The sequence below is a fragment of the Bactrocera tryoni genome, chromosome 3, assembly GCF_016617805.1.
Source record: "Bactrocera tryoni isolate S06 chromosome 3, CSIRO_BtryS06_freeze2, whole genome shotgun sequence".
NCBI lineage: Eukaryota > Metazoa > Arthropoda > Insecta > Diptera > Tephritidae > Bactrocera > Bactrocera tryoni.
Genome location: NC_052501.1, coordinates 2,039,339 through 2,058,082, shown reverse-complemented (window position 1 = coordinate 2,058,082; position 18,744 = coordinate 2,039,339). Strand labels below are relative to the sequence as shown.

At 38.0% G+C, this 18,744-nt stretch overlaps 1 protein-coding gene across 5 annotated transcripts in view; it reads left to right on the top strand.

The window, feature by feature from the left end:
* The window catches only part of LOC120770954 (serine/threonine-protein kinase N), a 64,916-nt gene that overhangs the window by 7,221 nt on the left and 38,951 nt on the right, over positions 1–18,744 (top strand). The window contains exon 1 of one of the 5 annotated variants that reach the window (XM_040098672.1): positions 11,539–11,741. The exons of 3 other annotated variants lie outside the window; for them this stretch is intronic. In XM_040098672.1, the coding sequence (XP_039954606.1) occupies positions 11,673–11,741 (69 nt within the window). In that variant the 5' untranslated portion in view covers positions 11,539–11,672. Of the gene's footprint in view, positions 1–11,538; positions 11,742–18,744 lie in introns of those variants that run through there. One more of the 5 variants, XM_040098679.1, reaches the window with a different exon arrangement.

Genomic DNA, 18,744 nt, shown 5'->3' with positions numbered 1-18,744 from the left:
GCATTTTTAAATTAATTTTGTTTTTCGTTTTCATTTTCTGCATTCATATCTTATCTTCGTGCCGTGTCAGTCGGCTGCTCATGGAAGCTACATTCGTACAAACATACATGCATATTGATGTATGTACATATGTATGTATGTATATGAGAAAATATCGTAAAATTTCAGTTGGTGACATTCGCCTGCTGCCGAAGCTACAGGTATTCGCGTTTTGCAGTTATTGGACATTTTTATTGCAAGCTCTGTCACATCGCAGCCATTGTAATAATGACTGCCTCTTATCATCGCATCGCATCGCATAATCATTTTCATTTCAATTAAGTACATTGCTACAGTATGAATATACTTTAATTGCTTTCAACCGCAACTTTTTCTCAATTCAGACTTATTTCATTTCTTTGCGAAAAAGGTAAGGAAGCAAAAGTACGCGGGCGCTCGTAATTTTTGTTCAACAAAAAAATATTGCCATATTTCTTCGGGATATTCTGTGGTGTGTGTTTAGGAGTTACAAGTTCGGGGTTTTACCTTATTTTTTCAGTTCTTCGGTATGATATGACTAATCTAAAATTCTTATCGAAACGACATAATTCGGTTTGCAGTGTTGAGCTTACGAAGGTATGGTATATGACCAGCGGTGACAATGGCTCGACCATCGCCATCTATCGTTATAAAGTCGAATTTGACGCAAATGGGACTATAAGGACGGTTTTTGAAAAACATTAGTTTATTGTACCCTCTATGAATTTGATTAGGCCTATGGCGCGTAAATTAACTTGAAAAACTTCAACCGAAATTACCCGTATATTAATTAATTATAGGTCAAAAGGTGCTATAGTCACCTGTTTGATCATAAGTCTTGGAGAAGCACTCTCCAAGGATGTCCTCTGGGATATTCTATGCAGTTTTTTTTTTGCGTACATTACATTACACTGACACACAGACGCCTTGGCGCTTTTAAATCAATTGGAGAATCCCCAGAAAAGACGTTGCCGTTGGGTATAATAAAATAAAATGGCGCTTGTCACTCGAATTGCAACTGCGCGTTGGTGTTGTAAGTGTTTTTCTTTTGGCTTGTCTCTTTAAAAACCGCCATGAGTGTAATTAATTTTGCATGAAGCTTGATTTCTTTGGTCTGCTGCGGCAGCATTTCATAAATTTTGCTATTTTTTTTTTAATTTCCACAGCATAAAGAAATATGAGCAAAAAACACGCGCTTAAATGTTTATGCAATTACATGTGTATGCAAGTATGTAATAGTGTGTGTTTGGCTTAAATGATTTTTGTTGCATTTCTTTTCATTAAAATTCTCAATTAGCCGCATAGGCGGCTCTTTCACTTTTACTTGCGAAATTTTCTCTAAAAAACAAATAATTCATTTGTGTGCGCCACAAGAGTTGAAGGAACTCCCCCTGAACTGCCATGATTAACCTCATTCAGACCGGCTTAGTGGTGCATTGGCAACATTGCTTCCACCTTCTGGCTGCCCGCCTTTTCCCCCACACATGTCGATTAGCGAAGAATTGCCTGCTGTCATCACCTACAAGTCAAACCACATATGGCTTCTCGCAGGCTTTACGCTAATGAGGGTAGAATTAATAGTATGGTGCGCTGCCCTCCTAAGTTATTGCACCCGTTGCAACAAGCACATACACTGAGGTGTGCGAAGTGAAGCTCGAAGCTTCTTTATTTCGTTTTCGAATTTTTCACACAATTCAAATGAAAGTAAAAACGCCTGTCAAACGGCGGAATGGCGGTACAGTTCTAAATCGGCTTAGAGGGCTTTTTTCATTTTTGTACATTTTATCGGTTGGTGAAAAAATGTTGGTCAGTTACTGGCATTCCTGCTCTCAGGCGGTTATAGAACAGAGTAAGTACGTTCTTTAGGAGAGCTTAAGTTTACATTTAGGTATGCGAGAGACTTTTTATGTAAAAGTGTAAACAAATGTAGTGTAGTCTTTTCGTATTTCCAAATACCAAATATGTAGGTACCATTTTGGCCGACCACTTTTCGTCATTTTTCCGTGTAACTTTTTTTCAACTTCCCCGAATTTAATTTTTTGGTTAAATGAAGCTTAAAATCTCACTCTTCCAACACTATATGGTATCACACAATGTGATTGATAGCACTGGAGATATACGACTGCAACGACAGCTATTGAGAAAATACGAAAAGATTTTTTCGACTACCCAATATTTCCCGAAATTTTGAAGTTGAACCGTGGAATAGTTTCGGAAATATGAATTTTTTACCTAATGTAATCTCGTGTTTATATACGAAACTGTTCCATTCTAGTGACATCCGTATCTATTAATACAAAGTTCCAATAATATCCAAATTTGTAGTTCGTGGCGTTTTCCACGAAGCGTTTATTAATTTGGAAGTTATCCAAGTGGTTTATTTTAATTGCGCTGACAGTTTCTGTTGAGGAAAAGGGCGGTAGAAAAACGAAAACAAGCTGATATTTATGTGGGTCGTGAATATCATCGTTTATGACATCTTTATAAATTTCTATGAGCTCTTTTAATTGGCATATCCACAAGTAGACAAATAAAATGTATGTACATACTTGTACATTTGCTGTATCACTTTGAACCGATGTGTGTTCTGCTGTTTGAGCATGGAAAATGCAACTGCAACATTACAACAACAATAACAACAGCGTAGAATTAACCATTCAGTCGCGTGATGAATGATTAAAGTTTATGCTCGTACAATAACTCGTTCGTGGCTTTGTGCAGCGAACACTCAAACACACACACACACACCAAGACACATGGAAGCTTAGTGGCACTCTGGCTGCAGTAGAGGCTCCAGTGGGCCTCCATGCCCACACACACACACGTACGTATACAGTGGTACCAACTAGCGGTTGTTTTCCGAGAATTACTTGCGGTATGACAAACTACAACTATGATAAAAAATATTAACAAATACAACTGTAACAATAAAAAATAATAATAAAAGCACTTACACATCATCTACCTCGTGTAACCCTGGTGGAATATTGAGGTTTTCATAAATTAATAATGGTTTCGCGATCCATTATTTGTTCATCAGATCCTGTAGAGGCGACATACATAGCTCTCGGTCGTAGGTGTTAGAATAACTTATAAAATTACAAAATTTTTGGGTTCTCTAAAATAGTTTGGGATTATCCCTAATGAAGTATTGCTGGGGGTATGCATCCGCAATACAGAAATTATAATTTTTTTCCGTTAGGGCAAAGCATTAAATTCCACATCCAATTTGTTCTCAACTTTCGCTTTATTACTTGAAAACTTTACTGTCACTGTATTCGCAGGCTTTACTTTTACTTGGCGTAGCTACATATCTCTACTGGGTATGTCTCAAGTGTAGGCTCTTTTGACCCATCGGAATGCAACGCCATGCAATCATTACTTCTCTTGTGGCACGCGTCCGCAGTTTCATCAGCATTCTGAAGAAATTCCTTGAGAGCGCTGTGAAAGTACAATAAACCGGCAATAAAACTTCATGCCCCTATATTCTGAAAGCTTAGAGCGTATCGCCGACGTAGTTGCAGGTGCTAAGAGTTAATATTATTATTGGTGGGTTAAATAATGCGGCTATTTTGTAACAGAAATAAAAAAGAAAAATTAATATTAATACTCTATGTCATCTTAAATGTGCCGTTTATAATAATGTTGTTTGTCACGGCAACGGTGAGAGCTTAAGAAAAGAAACCGTAACGTCCTCACCAGGAAGTTCTGAATTTTCATGACGTCTTTATTTTATCCCATTGGAATGCAGTATTTTAAGAAAGATTTTTGAAAGAACTCTGTTTGCCAAAGCAAGATTATTGCTCCCGAACTTTACTGAAAGTGGAACCAAAGAGATTTTCTGTCGAGAGTACTATTAAAACTACCAATTTTTCGAGTTTTCAACATATAGTACCTATTTGTAAGACCTGTGCAAACCTCAAAAAAAATATAACAAATTTTATTTTTTAGTCCTTATTTAAGCAGGCTCTTAAAATATGACATTCCACTTTAGAATCGTTTTTATTTTAATGCGGCACTCAAAATTCCGATGCCTTTAAATATAAACCCATTCACTTCTCTACCGCAATCATGCTGTCTTTCTTTATCTATAAATATCCCTTAATGCAGCAGCGTAAGGGCTACCACAAAAACAATGGCTTATCACATTGTGGCTTAAGACACTTGCGAGCGTCTGCATACGTAAAATACCTTTAACTTTGTTATTTGCTCTCGTACTCCTCTGGCATACCGAAACAGTGCACGTCTTGCTTTGGAGCTCTTCTCTGCCTGAGTGACGGCACTATTGTTTCTCGTGCGCTTGTATCTCAGCTTGGCTGGAAGACGTGCTCAGAGTCTAAATTTGTTGTTTTTGGCTGTTTGCTAGTTTTCACTGCTCTTTCTTGCTTTCCTCGTTTCACAATGTCTGCTTTGTCTTTGTCTTTGTTGGTATTTTCATTCTTCCGCTGGAGATATGTGTACGAGGTAAGCGTTTGTCCACTGGTGTGCTGTGGTAAACTCTGCTTGGAGGTACACGCGAGCACGATTGTGTGACTGTTAGCATTACTCAGACTTTTTGTTGTTGACTTGGAATTTAGTTGGCCTCGTGAAGCGTTCGAAGCCGGTCGTCGGTTGGCGGTACTTGCAGCGTACATATTGGGCCTTCAATCGGTACGAAATCTTGAAACATTGCAGCCACATATCGGCTGGACGCTCGCTTTGCGGTTAATATTTGTAGTGCGAGCGCAGTTGTTGTTGCCGTCATCTTCGTCGTCGTGAAAGTTGTGTCTACTATTTAGCTTTATTATTTGGTGGTGTTGCTGCTATCTGCAAGAAATTATTCACCAAAGTGACACACATGCATACGTGTTGGTGTTGTTGTTGTTATGATAATCGTTGTTGTCTTTCTACGTGAGAATCCGTGTGCGTGCGTGTGTTTGATCGCCTCCTGAAGCGCTCCTGATGACGCATAGCGCCGTACGGTCGTAAACTCTTAGTAGAATACCTTAAAAATCAACGCGAACACACTTACAACTACATGCATGCGTCCACACCCATACAAACGCAAGTGCTGCGTGCATTCCGCATTACGGCCCACGGTGAAGTGTGTCACTTGTGAAGCAATGAAAAGTACGAAAATGCATTTGATTCGGAGAGCGCCGAACGCGAGCTCCTATCGGGAAATAAAAATGCGCAAAGTTCATGGTCAACTGTTGTCACAGAACGCGTCTACGCGCCGCTACAGCGGCAGCCGGGTGTTCATACGCCCACGCGTGCAATTTCGCGATTGAGCCGAATCGTGTTCATAATATTTTCGACTAGTGCAACGCGTCCATTTTGAAGAAAAGTTTCGCTTTATTAAGCGTTGTGCGATAGTGATGAAAAACTCGTTCGCGGCCGCAGCGAAAAAGATAAAAAGTAAGCGCCATTAATAGATTAAGCAAAATGCACACACATCGTTTTCGCCTCCTTTTCGGCTTTATTGCTAGTTTATTGCTTTGTACTGCCAAATATTTACGAGTAATCAATTCACGTGTACTTGTGTGTGTGTGTAGTGTTTGTGTAGACATGTTTTGGTTTTAAATTTATTCTCTGCCGATTCGGACACCTTGCATGCCAACGTGCAAAATAAGCTCATCGCAAGTAGGCAATGGGTGCACACTAACATACACGCGCATGTACATGCGTATTACTTACGACATGCCAACAACAACTAGCGCAGTGGAATTGGGCACATTCTCGGAATATTTAGATCGTTGCTTGCACTTTTCACCGCGCTTTGGCTTGCGCTTGATAGATAACACCTCTTGCACTCAAATAACTTCGCTTGTCACACATTTCCATGACATATGCACCTACATTTAAATATATGTATGTATGTATGTGTGTTGGAGAAAGCCAAGAAAGATTTTTATTACTGGTTGGTTGATGGTTTCTGTTATCCGAATATCCAGGTATGACGAGTATGTTGGAATCTCCATTCCCACAACAGTCGGGTCTAAGCAACCGGAACGGATTTTTATCCGCCCAAATACTGTCAACTCGGCACTATTCCTCGAAATTATCATAGAAATTTTTTCTGCCGCTTCAACAACATCAGTATATTGGGAAATCATAATAACGAAGGGTTTTGGTTCGGTAACTGTGGCGGTAACGTTTTCATCTTCCTCATCTTTACTGGCGTAGAAACCGCTTACGCGATTACAGCGCGCTAGTCGTTTTTTGTTTTCGCAAGGTGGTGCCAATTGGAGATTCCAAGCGAAGCCAGGTCCTTCTCCACCTGGTCCTTCCAACGGAGTGGAGGTCTTCCCCTTCCTCTGTTTTCCCTGGCGAGTACTGCGTCGAATACAAGTACTTTCAGAGCTGGAGTGTTTTCGTCCATTCGGACGACATGATCTAGCCGGCGTAACCACTGTCTTTTAATTCGTTGAACTATGTCAATGTCGTCGTATATCTCATACAGCTCATCGTTCCATCGAATGTGATATTCGCCGTGGCCAACACGCAAAGGACCATAAATCCTTTGCTGAACTTTTATCTCGAAAACTCGCAATGTCGACTCATCAGATGTTGTCATCGTCGGTGCCTCTGCACTGTATAGCAGGACGGGAATAATGAGTGACTTATAGAGTTTTGTTTTTGTTGTTGTTGGTGTTGATGCTGGTTCCAAGATAGACGAAATAATATCCAACTTTGAAGTCATGACTATCAACAGTGTCGTGGGTGTCTAGTCGCGAGTGCGAAGACTGTTTGTTTGATGACAGGATATATTTCGTCTTGTCCTCGTTCACCACCAGACCCCATAACGGCGCGGTTGTTATGATGTCATTATCATCAGCATACGCCAGCAGCTGTACACTCTTATAGAAGATTGTACCTTGTCGGTTTAGTTCTGCAGCTCAAATTATTTTCTCCAGAAGAAGGTTGAAGAAGTCACACGAAAGAGAGTCGCCTTGTCTGAACCCTCGTTTGGTATCGAACGGCCCGGAGATCCTTCCCGATCCTGACTGAACTTTTGGTGTTGCTCAACGCCAGTTTTCACCGCCGTATTAGTTTTGCGGGGATACCAAATTCCGACATCGCGGCATAAAGGCAGCTCCTTTTCGTGCTGCCAAAGGCAGCTTTGAAATCGACGGAGGTGGTGAGTGTTGGTTCTCTTTCACTAGTCTTTTCCAAGATTTGGCGCATTCACCATGCGCACCATCTAGTCAGTTGTTGATTTGCCAGTCTAAAGCCACACTGATAAGGTCCAATCAGTTTATTGACGGTGTGCTTTAATATTTTACACAATACGCTCAATAGAACCTAATACGCGATGTTAAGGAGGCTTATTCCACGGTAGTTGGCGCAGATTGTGGGGTCTTCCTTTTGGTGGATTGGGCATAGCGTATTCGTCCGACCATATTTTACAAAGAAGCTCATGCATGCTACTCATCAGTTCTTCGCCGCCGTGTTTGAATAGCTCGGCCGCCAATACATCGACCCCCCCGCTTTGTTGTTCTTCAGACAGGTAATTGAATTGCGAATCGGGTTCGCCTTCTCCTGGTGTTATGCTTTCACTGCCATTCAGCAGGTTGGAGAAATGTTCCCTCCATAATTTTAGTATGCTCTAGGCAACGGTTACTAGATAACCTCTGGAGGTTCTACAAGGGTATGCTCCGGTCTCGAAACCTTCTGTTAGTTTCCACATCTTTTCGAGCATTACTCATAAAATTAGTCCTGAGATATACCCTATTCGCACCCAGTTAATTGGTGCTCTTCTTGTCAGTACTTTCAGTACTTGGTTTATTTTGACAAAACAATGGTAATTGCAATTATATCAAATCATGTTATGACTGACATTGAAAGTAGAAATTGAAGAGGCTCTAGCGTAACTGCTTCCCAGATTTTCATTAATTCCCATAAGAATTGCAATGCTATTATTTCGTCGACAAAGTCGATATTAGTTGAGAACGAATCGCTCGGTTATCACAAAAAAACACGTTAACTTATCAGCAGACATCTACAAAACTTATGTATGTACCCCAGCTCCACTGTTTCGCTTGAAACAACTGAATTACGAGTATGCGAGTGCATTAGCGTTGGGCAACATTTTCCCATCCATATTGACCAACATTCTACTCTGCTTACCTATTCTCCTCTAAAAAGATCCCATCACATGTAACAATGCTCATCAAACGCTTCAGGCGTCTCAAAAAACCAGTGCTCGTCTCATATAAACGTTGCAACACAACCCACAGCCGGTGGAAGATACGAATAAAAAGAAAAAACAACAGCAACAACCACGTGAAGTCAGTAAACAAAAACTTAATTTATGCAACATTATATGATTACTTGTATACTGTTACCGTTACGTTAACGTTCTCTACTAACTCACTGTTACGGTTAGAGTTAGTGCGGTCAGGTTGCTGTTAATAGTTTGAGGCGACTTTTATCGTTTTTTATTTGTTGTTGGGAAATTTTGTGGCACTTTCGAGATTATAAAATTTTAAACCCTTCGCTTGAATTGGACTACAGACAATTCCATAAAAATATGAGTGAAAGCCTTGAGTTTTTGTGATATTTTTCTTTGTAATTCTTGTTTTGTATTTTCAGTTTGATTTCATTTCGCAAAGTAAACTATAACAAACAAAGTAAGAAGAGGAAGCTTTATTGTAGCACAATGTAAAATCCGCCAAAATGTTCGCTTGGGAAACAAAGAAACATTTTTCCTACTTACATACCTGAAACAAATGTAGATACTTCGATTAAAACTTAACTTGAAATAGAAAACTATGCACAAACCGTTAGTAAATAGGTATCAAATTATTGTCGTCAGTCCTTTTATTCCCCAAAAGCTGCTCGTTTGTTGGTACCGCCGATATTGGAGCACCACAGAATATAGCTTCCCCACAAGCGGACCGATCAAAACCAAATCTTTGTATGGAAACTTCTTTATTTGACTATCTATCTTCGCAAAACTTGCGATGGATTATTGCCCAAGTCAACGGTACAATTTCCGAATAAATTGTTCAGATCGAGCAACTATGGCTTACATCTGCAAAACAAACTGACCGCTCAAAACCAATATAATAATCTTTTTATATACCAGGTTATTCAATAAGTTTTGTCGTTTGATAAAAAAACACAATTTTATGATTCAAAACATACTTTATTATTCAATATAATCTCGCTGAACATTTATACACTTGCTCCAACGATCCTCCAATCTGTGGATCCCATCCCTGAAGTGAGAAGCCGGAAGGTCTGCAAAATACTCTCCAACAGCCGTTATGACCTCTTCATTTGATGAAAAGCGTTTGCCACGCATACATTTTTTGAATTCTGGAAGTCGCTAGGGGCCAAATCTGGTGAATACAGTGGCTGCTTCAACAATTCGAACTTTAATTCATGGATTTTAGCCATTGTCAAAATGCTCTTGTGACACGGTGCATTGTCCTGATGAAAAAGGATTTTTTTCTTCAGCAAACCGGGTCATTTTACAAGAATTTTTTACTTCAACTGGTCCAAAAGGTTGCAATAATATTCAAAATTAATTGTTTGGCCAGTTTGCAAGTAATCCACAATCAAAATTCCTCTCGCATCCCAAAAAGATCCCATAACCTTCTTGACTGATTTCCGAACACGAACTCGTTTCGAAGCCGAACAACCAAGTTCACACCACTTTTTAGCCTCTTGTTTTGATTCAGGATCATGGTGATAGACCCAAGTCTCATCCATAGTAAAGAATCGACGCACAAAATCCACTTTATCCTTTTTAAAACGCTGCAAATGTTGATGAGAAAGTCGCATTCGAATTTGTTTTTGTTCCATTGTTAACGAATGCGGCACCCATTGTGCATAGAGCTTTCTAAAACCCAAAATTTCACTTAAAATACTAAATCTCTCTCAGTCAATCGACGATCTTCCAAAACTATATCCTGTATTTGGGTTATGATTTTTTCAAGGCTTGTACGACCACGTTTAAATTCAGAAACCCATCTTTCTACTGTTCTAATTGTGAGAGAACAATAATTATACACTTTTAACATTAATTCGTGAATTTCTTTTGGTACTACACTTTTCAAAAATAAGAATTATTTCACTGCACGATATTAAATTTTTTCCATTGTAAAAAAATACTGTGACACGGCAACGCTAAATGGCTTGTAAACAAAGAATGAATTGACAGATCGAAATGAAACTTCACATACGTTCATATGAAGAGTGTACCAACAAAACAAAAAAAAGTAGCACCGCCCTCTCTTATCTGGTACTTTCCGTTATAAGAAATGCAAATTTGAATGGTATGATAGATGCCAAAATTAAAGTTTTTTCTTGTTTTTTATCTTTGAAATTTAACTTAATAATAATTTTTATTTGCGTACTAAAAATACAATTTTTCTGTTTTCTTTCAGGTTTGTATTTTGGTGTTCTCAAGAGATGAAAAATGTGCCAATGGTCTTCTGTGTACTAACAAGCTTCTGTTTTTTAAAACCATGGAAAAATAATAAAATAAATGAAATGAAAGTTAAAAAGTGCATGCGATCTATGCATTGGGACCAACTATGGTCTCTCAGCCGAATAATCCTTCGAGAGTGTAATGAGTTGCATGGTTTCTTTCCGCACTTTTGTGGCTTGCCTTTATATATGTGTTAGTATTAGACTCCATTTGTAGAAAGAAAATCTTATTTTTAATATGACAAAAATTATAGACATTTTTAGGTGTGTAGTATTCAATGCGCTCGATATTTGTCGCGTTTGATTTTTATTATAATTTTTCTATTTTAATCACGTCCACATGTTCGCCTTTCCAATGTCTTTTTTTTTGTGTTATTATTTTTATTTGTTTTCTTCTTTTTGGCTGGTGAATTCGCCAATTTGTCCGCGAAGTACGCGTATAGCTTTAAGACTCAATGTCGCCCGAAAATGTTTCCTACCAAATCGACACTTTACGAACGTCAATAAATTTGTTTACGTTTTATTTTCCTTAATTTCGCCTTTTCTGCGCTTTTAAATTTGTCAATTGGGTTTTTCTCAATATTTTTGTTTTCTTTTTTTGCTTTTTCTTTCAATATGTTGTTCGTACTTTCGCCACCGAATTTCAATATTTCAGTACATTCGAGTATTATTTTGGGCGTCTGCCCACGCCATTATTACAATTTGCGCTTCGTAAGCGTTTTCACACTTCGTTTTGTGTATTTTTTCGAAGCTGGCGGAATCATTGTTGCGCGTAATTTGCCGTTTAGTATTTGCTTTGGACAATTCTTATTACAACTTTATGGTCAAATCAAAATAATGAAGTGTTCAAATACGTCATTTGTAGTAGTTTTACCTCTTAGCACGTACGTTACTGTACAGTTTATCAATTGAGGCGACAGCAACACTTGCGATTGGCGAAAATTCGCGTTGCGGAAGACGTTGAAAAACGTCAAGTGGTCAGTGTATACAATTTACGCACAAACAAGAAAATTACTATCTGTGCTGTAAAATCAAGTCAAATAATTTTTTTCATTTAAATATTTTTTTATTCGGTTTAGAAAATATAAAACAATTTACTAACCAAAACTAAAAATTTAAAAAAATCCCGAAAAGCTATAGTTAAACCATACAATTATGTTCAAAGTGCTGTGTTTATTACGTTTAAAGCTAAAAATAATTTTTACAATACCAATTGCTGTGATTAAGTTTGAATTATGACGTCCATTACAATGAATATGGTTTTTTTAAAGGATTTACGAACGCGCATCCGAGGATATATACACGTACGTACCGATATTAGTACTACTACTATTTTTAGGTTATTTCGTATGTGTATGAATATATCAAAATCATTTATTACAGCCTTTTCGAAAGTTGCTCAAATTTTTGCTTTCTCACACATTTTTATGGAACAATTCTTTGTGAGGCACCAATATAATCCTAATCTAATACCGGATGAGTGTAAGATTTGTGAAAATGCGAATGAGGATTGAATGATTTGAGATCTTATTGGAACTTCGCGATCAAAATACTTAGCTGAAAAATGAAAAATTCAGAGTAAAGCCCATTCATTTTGAAATGTCAGGCAATACTGAATTAAGATAAAGTGACAATACGGCACTATGAAAGGAAGGTATTGTTTGATTGTCCCTTAGTTTCGATATTCTTGGCCAAGGTCTCCGTATTTGGGTTATGTGTTTTAGTTTCCTTCCAAACTGTTGACAGATTCTATGTGGAATCTTATTCATGGTACGAATATGCTCGAGGGTCCGATGTCGTCAATGGACAGCTTTCGCAATGCATAATATAGGCGATGAACCGCGACGTGGGATCATTAAGTTTGACAAAACTCGAGCTCGAGTTGCCACAAGCAACGAGAGTGATCCTTGCACAGCTTCGTTCTGGATACTGTAGCAGGTTAAACTTCTACTTATCTAGAATTGACCCCGACATATGTCCTGCGTGCAATAAGTCTCCGCATGACACTGGCCACCTCTTTGCTTGCCCCACCAACCCTGAAACGGCACGTTTCTGGGGCCTTCCATTAGATGACGTCGACGACATCCCAACGGGGACTAGGTACCCTTTATAACAACAACGATATCATTTAGTTTGAATAATTTTGAAGTTTTTTGATAATTTCCGGTTATTCTAAGCGCAATTAGTAAGTCGTATAGTGAGCATTCACACTTGGAACAGCACCTCTTTCTTTAGATACCGAACTTTTTCTGTCATAAAATTAATAGGAAACCTGTTTGGTTTAATTATGTTTTTTTCGTAGGCCAAATTGTGCAATAATAATAACGGTCACACGTAATAATGTGCCGCAGCTGTTATTGCAACCGTGTACAAAAACATGTGTCCAGACATATGTTGCATTGTGGATTGCCACATCCGTAAATGTTTTTTTTCGTGTTACCCATCGTAAAAAGTGAAATCAAAAACAATATTTCTTTTTATTGCTGTCGTTTCATTGCGAACATGAAAAATGTTTTACACTTTAAAAAGTTTGGACAGAAATATTTCTATATGTACTATTACCATATATTGGGTGGTCGAAAAAGTCTTTTCGTATTTTGTCAATAGATGTCGTTGCAGTCGAATATCTCCAGTGCTACCAATTACATTGTGAGATTGTATGTAATCTTTAAATTTTAAATGAATAAATGTAACGAATCATTGTCATTTGAAAATGTTTATACCGTTGTACGCATACATTTACATATGCACGTAGGCACCACTAATTGGAGCTGAAGCTCAGTGAAGCCCCAAGTGTAGGTGTAAACGTCAGTTATTTGTAACGCCAATGAAAAAATGAACCACCCTAACGCATATGCACAAATTCATACATACCTATTCACATTTCCAGACACGTGTTTAATCAACATTTCGCTTCAAAAAAGTCTTAACTTCTGGAATAAGCAATTGTGGAAAAATTAATACGAAAGTAACAAGCAAAATGATGAAACAATTACTTGAATGCATGTACACACATACATAAGTGTTGAGGAAAAGCGCGCACTGCATTCAGGCACGCTTTTGTGTGTGCGTGTGTGTGTGTGTCATCATCGCATTTGAATAAGTGTCTGCGCATGAGTGGGAATTTATCACAACACTTCCTCCAAAAGCTGATAGAGGGCAATACAAAGCTGCATTCATGTACCCCATAAATGTACATACTTGTATGTTTGTATGTATATACAGAGTGTTTGAGTCATGTAATGCGGATGGTAAACAGTGGAAGCTATAAAAGTGACGGCAGCCCCATCGGGGAGCTTAGAAGCACTGCGCCAACATCTCTAGTTTACAATGTGTAAATATGTGAATGCATTGGTATTAGGGTTGTACTTATTTGTAGACATAATTGAGATTTGTAAAAAAATTGAAAATTGGAATACGCGCAAAAATATGTAATTAACATTCCATCAAAAAAATATTTTTTATTACGTCGAATTTTGGCTCATGTTTTGCGAAGAGCATTAAGGGTTACCCTATTATAAGTACCTATGAAATAGCGCATACGTATAAGAAAGTGCCATATGTAATTTCGCAGTGTTTTCAACTATTGTTGCATGCAATAATCGAGCTACGGCAATTTCGTTCATAACTTTACTTATCGTTTTTGCTTTTGCCTTTCTTCTATGATAATTACGATTCTGTGTGTGTGCGGGCTTTAAGTTGGGCGAATAATGATTATAATTATTTCGTTTATGGGAGATCTCTCTGATGATTTCAGGAAAAATATATAATAGCATATTCTCAGAAGTAAATGATATGTCAAACATTGATTAAATTAGTCACTTGCCATTTCATAATGTCATTTTACATATATACACACAGTCACAGAAATACCCAATGTGACCGTCCGACTATGTGGATTCACACATTTTAATTTAATTTTCCCAAACTTATATTTCTTTAATAATTTCCTATTTCCTATATAATTCCATTACGACTTTGATGTTGTTGTAAACGAACTGAATAATAATTAGCTTTGCTAAATTAACTTTCAATTGGGTGCAGTGCAAAACATCGTCAAGTGCATTCATTGTTGGCAAATTGAAACTAAAGTACCTCCGCACAAACATATGTACATATGTACATATATACGCGGAGTAAACCCATTACATCAGCCATTACAAACAAATTTTCACTTGTAAGCATATTTACCTCTCTAATAAGAGCACCGACTGCACTGCTGTCGTTGTGGCGTCTCGGCTCATATTTCTTGGTGCCTCTTGTTTTCATTCATCTGTTTTGGTGCATCGAAATTAACCTAAATTGTGACAGCGGCAATTGCACCACGACGGGTAAATATTAAATTTCTCACTACAACGTTAAACACTCTTTTGTTTCGTCTCTTAAAGCTTGGCTGATTGATTGCTTAAGACGCAGTTGTAGACTAGAAGATTACATGCTTATGTGTTTCATCCAATTGAAGCACTCGCTTAATTTGCAAGTGTGCAGGTGCATTACTGTGGTGCAGAGTGATACAAAAGTATTCTTCTCCAATGTAGACAAATTACCGTGCCAAGATGGGAGTGTTTAGATCGGTACACGAAGAATCGTTAAAGGAGCTTGTGTTGGCCTCCAAATATAACAGGTTGTTCAATAGGGACGCTACAAAAGTAGACCGATACGGACAGCAAACGATGCCATATTTTTCCCGCTCTTTTGGCATTTCTATTCAGTAAGGTTTGTCATTTCATCATGGAAAGATATACGATCCAACAACGAGCCTAATTTATGGTTATCGTTCTCTCAGTTCAACAGTTGAGCGTCTAGTGGAAAAATTTTAATCCACAGGCAGAGTACGAAATGTTCCCGTGTCAGTGAGACAAAGAAATGTCCGTCGTTCTCAGGCGTTGGCCATCTCTGTGACATCGTTGTGGCGAATTTTGGGGAGAGCTCTTGATCTACAATCTTACAAGATCAAATTGACGCAAGAACTGAAGCCGCTTGACCACCAGTATCGTCGTATGTTCGTGAATTGGACCGAGCAACAACTTGAAAATGATCCTGAATGGCTTTGTCAATAAGCAAAATATGCGTTATTGATCAGGCAGCAATGCACATGTACGCCATGAGTCACCATTGCATCTCAAAAAAATTACGGTTTGGTGGGGTTTATGGACCGGTTGCGTCATTGGGCCGTACTTCTTCCGTGGTGATCAAGACCGGCACGTTACTGTGAATGGGAAACGCTACCACTCAATGATAACCGAATATTTTTGGCCCGAATGGGATGATATGGACTTGGACAATATGTGGTTCATACGTTAAGTCTATGGTCTATGCCAACAAGCCAGCGACGATTGATGAACTGGCAGTGGTGGCCATGCAAAAGAAATCGAGTTCCATTCATAATGGCATCGAATGACCTTTCACAGGAATAAACAATATCATTGATGCCCCAAACTGTTGAATCTGGGATTTGTTTTAGTTTAGTTCCAATTTGGCATATTCACGTATTTTAATACAATTTTTTATCACCTCAAAAATAGGCTCCTGTGGTAAGAAGCATATCAACTTAATTGAATTTTCCATAGTCTTGTTATAAGCCTCGGCAAGGATGTCCCAATATGTTAAGTCGATCAATAAGAGATGTTGAGATCCTATGCTATCTCCCTGACGCCAACTTGACGGTTTTCAAGTATTGTTTCTTTAACTTTTTGATGTTATCCTCATTAATAGAGTTAGATAGAGGACTCGCATGTGGCAAATTTTCACGACGTTCACTGAATGCTTTGTGCCGCTCAAATACTTGTGTTCGTGATAAAGTAGATTCTCCAAAAACTCTTCTGCAATATCCATATCAATAGCCGAGATTTGGTTTGGAACAGAAAATTTCAAGCAAACTTGCTCCATAAAAAAATGACACACAAACCTTAGGCTTCGTAAACAAACAGTTCCGAACATGAACACAAAAAGGGTTGTACCAATCTAGAAAGATATTTTTTATTTATTCGTATGCGCGCGCAGTTTATATGGACCAATCCGGGTCAATGTTAATCAGTTGGTAAAGATTTTGTCATGTATGCCGAACACAGTCTGTGTGCTTTTTTCGGGAAATGTTTTTAAAATAATTATAATACTAGTTCAAAATTTCTGTTACGTTTTCACAGAGTTACTCCGATCGAAATTCTTACCAAAACTTTCTATGCATTCATTAATACATTGAACATCTAATGAGCTTATTGATTATCTAACTAATTTTTATCCTGAACTAGTGTAATTTCTATAAAAAAAATCATTTATTCAATAGCTTCCACTAGCCAAACCTTAATCACTCTAGTAAGCATGCCTGATGATGACCAGAGCAAGAAAGCGTATTTGGGCGGAATTGTGTTTATTTATATAAATATATGTATATGTATATTTACAGCTGTGTTCATGAAAATAATAGTGCTGGTGGGCTCTAACTACAAAACAGTACAAAATCAAGTTAATAATACAAATCACGAATGCAACAACATTGAAGAGTAAATTTTAGCTATTTCATTTTTCATTATGTCTATATGAATTTTTTTACTTTTAGCGAAAATAGTATTGCCTATCTTGTTGAAAGAAAAACAAAAAAATATTCAGTTAACTATTAAAATGCTTTTAGTAAATGTTTTCGATTGCCTAATATTTGTTGTAAAGCCTTTATTTTTATAGTATATTCAAAGAGTCTGTTAGATCCTGACAATCGTGTATAGGGATTTGAGCACACGGCTCCCAAGAAAAAAGAAAAATCACTGGGATTGCATAAAATTTTTATCAAGAAAATTTTAAATTCCTTACTTATCGTAACTATCTTTTCATTATGATTTATCGTTCCCTTAATTAGCTTGTTTTTGTAGAAATTACAAAAATGCGTCATAAAAAGACAGCGTAGGCAAAAGCAATATGGTTTTTTCGTTTCAATAGTTAACAGGACTTTAAACAAAATCAGAACAAATGGTTTTTTCAAACATTCAAAGTAGTCTCCTTCTGCTTCAATACAGATTTTTGCGCGGTCCAAAAGCATGTCGAACGAGTGTTTTAGCTCGTTGGCCGGTATGGCCGCCAGTATGCCGATGCAAGCCCTTTGAATGGCCTCTACGTCTGCAAAACGCTTCCCTTAATGGGCAAATGTATTTTTCCGAAAAGGAAGAAGTCGCACGTTGCCGTATCAGGTGAATTCGGGGAGTGGTTAATGGTTAAAATGTGATTTTTAGTCAACTCATCGGTCACAAGCGTCGAAAGATGATTGTGATTCTGAGCAATTTTTGGTCGTTAGTCAATTTGTGCGGAACAAACCGTGCACACACCTTTCGTAAACCCAAATGTTCGGTACTTCGGTATACTGACACTTAAAACGCAATAACTTCACTTCCAATCGAAGAAATGTCATGAAATTCTCACTGTCAATCGATAAAGATAGCAGATTCTAACGCACCAGTCGACATATACATAGATGGCGCCACCAGCGGGCGCTAGATTCAAAAAGTTCTGTTTACTTTCGAAAGCACCTTGTATTAGTGTCGAGTGTCGATTCTACCAAAATAATCACGCTTGTTGACTTGGCAAGTCAGTATGTGTTAAAAACGTCTTTAAATATAAGAATGCGTTGCGCTACTATTTTCATGAACACAACTGTATATAAGCTGTCTGTGTGGTTATGAAAGTATCCTGCTAAGTGGGTGGTTTTTTGCACTGATTGTGTCGGTTTGCGTTTTCCTCGTGTGCCGACTATCACCCAGTTCACTGGCACAAACGCAAAGATTCCCCATAAGAAAACGAAAGCTCATATAATCGCGCAAAAAAATTCCAATAACTTGAAGTGAGTTATGAGCCCAAAGTTTCCTTCTCGAACTCATTCACAAAAGCTCAGTTGTGTTAATTTGAAACACTAAAAACCGAGCAAAATTTTATATGACTCCTTTTATATATTCTGTGCTCAAAGGAGTAGTTTTTTTTCTTGACATTGAGAAGAGGTTTATGCCTCCGATGTATTGCTCGAATCCTACCACATTTTAGTCCTATTATATTATAATAAAATTGGTTGAGGATCCTGCCTTCGCATACTTTGCGATCAATTTTCCTGCAGGGCAGAGACAAGCATTCCACTTATGAACGTGCCAGTGTGTGCGCATTTGTAAATTCTCCTTTTCCTACACATTAACGAAAAGGTGTTTGCCTGTCGCTAATGGCGTTTTCATATTCTTACGTGCGAACTAACGGCAGTTAGAATGTCGTTCGAAGGAAACGTTTGACATAGCGCGCACAGTCATATGCAGATTCACTGGCATATCGGACGTA